The following is a 2767-nucleotide window of genomic DNA, read 5'->3' on the forward strand; positions in this document are numbered from 1 at the left end:
CTGGCGGCCAGGAGGGAGAAAAGCCAGCCCCGTGCTCCCGTCACTCACAGCGTTTCACGCCGCCTTGGCTGGCTATGCTGCTGCTACTTTGCTTCTTCAGAGCCAGCAATGCCTTTTTCTGGGAATAAGAATGAGAAGAGAGGAGTTGGAGAGGGCCACCCTGACCAGGTCCTTTCCCAAGGCCCCCGACACATCACTCCGGGGGCTCCCTTTCTCAAAGAAAACAACGCAAGTGGTGCTCCTGGAATGGCTCGCTGAGGCAGCCCGAGACCACCTGCCGTGCCAGCGACACCTAAGCCACCCAAACCACGGTATCCAGTGACTTCCCAAAGCATCAAGTTTCTGAAGGTGAAGACGAGGAATTCAATCATGGACCAGAGCTCCCGGTATAAGCTGCAAGCAAGCATAGGCCAGTGGTCGGCAAACTCATTAGTCAACAGAGCCAAATAGCAACAGCACTTCTTCAAAATAGACTCGCCCAGGCCGAAAACCGGCTTCTGCGCACGGGCCACAAAGTTTCAATCACACTGTACGTCCACGCCCGCACGTGGTATTTTGTGGAAGAGCCACACTCAAGGGGCCAAAGAGCCGCATGTGGCTCGTGAGCCCTAGTTTGCCGACCACTGGCATAGGCTTCACCCACCCATCTTCTGCGTACTTAACAAGAACACGCCTTTCATTACTTTATAGCAGGGACATGCAAAAGTATGAGACACAGTTCCTCCTGTGCAAGAAGCTTACAATCTGAAAAATAGAATGTCTGGACTAAATTGTCAAGAATGTTTATTAGAGATGCAAACTGCTCGAGAGCAAGTAAAATTTTCTGATGTCTAATGGCTATTAAACTGGACCCTGGGTAAAATCTGTATAATAGAGATGGAGAAAAAGAGCATTTTACACAAAGAAAACAGTGTGAAAAAATGCAGATATAAGAAGGCTTTGGGAATGCATGTTTTGGGACTAGTGAATAGTTCTATTTTACAAAAAAAGGGATACCAACCTAAGATTTTATTCCACAAGGTTCGATCCCAGTCAAGGGCATGTACCTTGGTTGCGGGCACATCCCCGTTAGAGGGTGTGCAGGAGGCAGCTGATTGATGTTTCTAACTCTCTATTCCTCTCCCTTCCTCTCTGTAAAAAATCAATAAAATATATTTTTTTAAAAAAGATTTTATTTCACAATGTGAAACTACTTAAGGATTCTGAGAAAAAGGACAGTCTTGTGCTCCCAATGGATCATTTTAATAAGAGTGAAGAAATCTGTTAAAAACACACACTAAGAAACGTGTTTAGAGACCATTACAACAGTCTATGTGAACATCAGCAAAGACCTGATGATTTATGGAATATGCAGGAAAAAAGAAATAGGAGAAATTATTTTCAAGAAAGAATCAAGGAGCCTGGCTGGTGTGGCTCAGTGGTTGGGCACTGACCTATGAACCTGGAGGTCATGATTCCATTCTCAGTCAGGGCACATGCCCAGGTTGCTGGCTCAATCCCCAGTAGGGGGTGTGCAGGAGGTAACAGATCAATGATTCCCTCTCATCACTGATGTCCCCACTTCTCTCTCCCTTCCTCTCTGAAATTAAAAAATATATATTTAAAAAAAAAAAAGAAATGAAGGCTTTGCCTTGGTTGATGATCACATTGTTGGTAGCAGGTGGGGCTCTGGGCTAGCCGAGGCCAAAGCCATAGGAGCCTCAGCAGCATGGGAGGGAGGTGTGTCCGTCTTCAAGACGGTCCCATGTCCACCCAGGCCTCCCTGAGGGGAAGGCTGCAGGGCTTCTTATTCCAAAGGACAAAATTTGGGTCTCTAACACATACAATGGTGAATTATGTATGTACTTCCAGGTATCACGGTAATCAATCTATTCAACTGCAAAAATGGCTCACGCCACCTGTTAGCGCGATAAAAGCTACCCGCAAACAACGTGTTAACCTACCGGTCAGAGCATCTGCCCCCTGGTGGTCAGTGAACATCAGAGTAACTGGTTGACCGGTCGAGAGTGCCTCCTGGTGGTCAGTGCATGTCATAGTGAGTGGTTTAGTGGCCTTAGCATATCATTAGCATATTATGCTTTGATTGGCTGAACGGCTGACTGGACACTTAGCATATTAGGCTTTTATTATATAGGACATTAAAAAAGACAATTGTTTGGCTATGCAAATGGAAAAGTCAGAGATGAGATTTAAAAAAATTGATTTGAGAGAAACACTGGTGTGCTGCTCCCCTTACTGATGATTCTTGTCTGTGCCCTGACAGGGGCTGAACCTGCAACCTTGCATGTCAGGACGATGTTCTAACCGGCCACCGCAGAGCTGAAATGTGTGACTCCAAACACTCAGAGGATTGTGGTGGGTCCGTATTTGGAAGATGGAGAAATGGACCGAGGTTAGGCTCGGAGGAAGATGCTGGCTTTATTTCGGATAGGTTAGGGGCATCAGTGAGACCATCGGACCGGAAAGCCACACTGGGGAGCACCAGCTGCAGGATGAAAGCCGCGGGGAAGGGCGGCAGCTGCAGGGCCGGCGGATAGGACAGACCGGCCGCTCCGCGCCACGCCGCGGCGGCCCGCCACCACCCCCCCCTTTTTCTTCAGTTTGTTGAATTTCTTCTGCAGAGCCTCCTCCTCCTCGCTCAGTCCGGGGGGTATCACCAACATGGTGGCTCCTGGTTCAGGGGCGGGGCCAAGACATCTTTCTCCACCGGCACCGCCCAGGCCTGCTGACTCCTGGGGTCGCCTCTCCCAGCCCCGGCTTAGGCTCG

At 48.7% G+C, this 2767-nt stretch overlaps 1 protein-coding gene across 2 annotated transcripts in view; it reads right to left on the reverse strand.

Moving 5' to 3' along the window:
* NELFE (negative elongation factor complex member E) overlaps nt 1-2761 on the reverse strand; it is a 6620-nt gene extending 3859 nt beyond the window's left edge. For both annotated transcript variants that reach the window (XM_015569892.1, XM_006772837.2), the window contains exons 1-2: nt 2589-2761; nt 49-118 (exon numbers count right to left, since the gene is read on the reverse strand). In XM_015569892.1, the coding sequence (XP_015425378.1) occupies nt 49-118; nt 2589-2663 (145 nt within the window). In that variant the 5' untranslated portion in view covers nt 2664-2761. The remainder of the gene's footprint in view (nt 1-48; nt 119-2588) is intronic.
* Nucleotides 2762-2767: the final 6 nt, after the last annotated feature.

Source organism: Myotis davidii, unplaced genomic scaffold (assembly GCF_000327345.1).
Source record: "Myotis davidii unplaced genomic scaffold, ASM32734v1 scaffold1006, whole genome shotgun sequence".
Taxonomy (NCBI): domain Eukaryota; kingdom Metazoa; phylum Chordata; class Mammalia; order Chiroptera; family Vespertilionidae; genus Myotis; species Myotis davidii.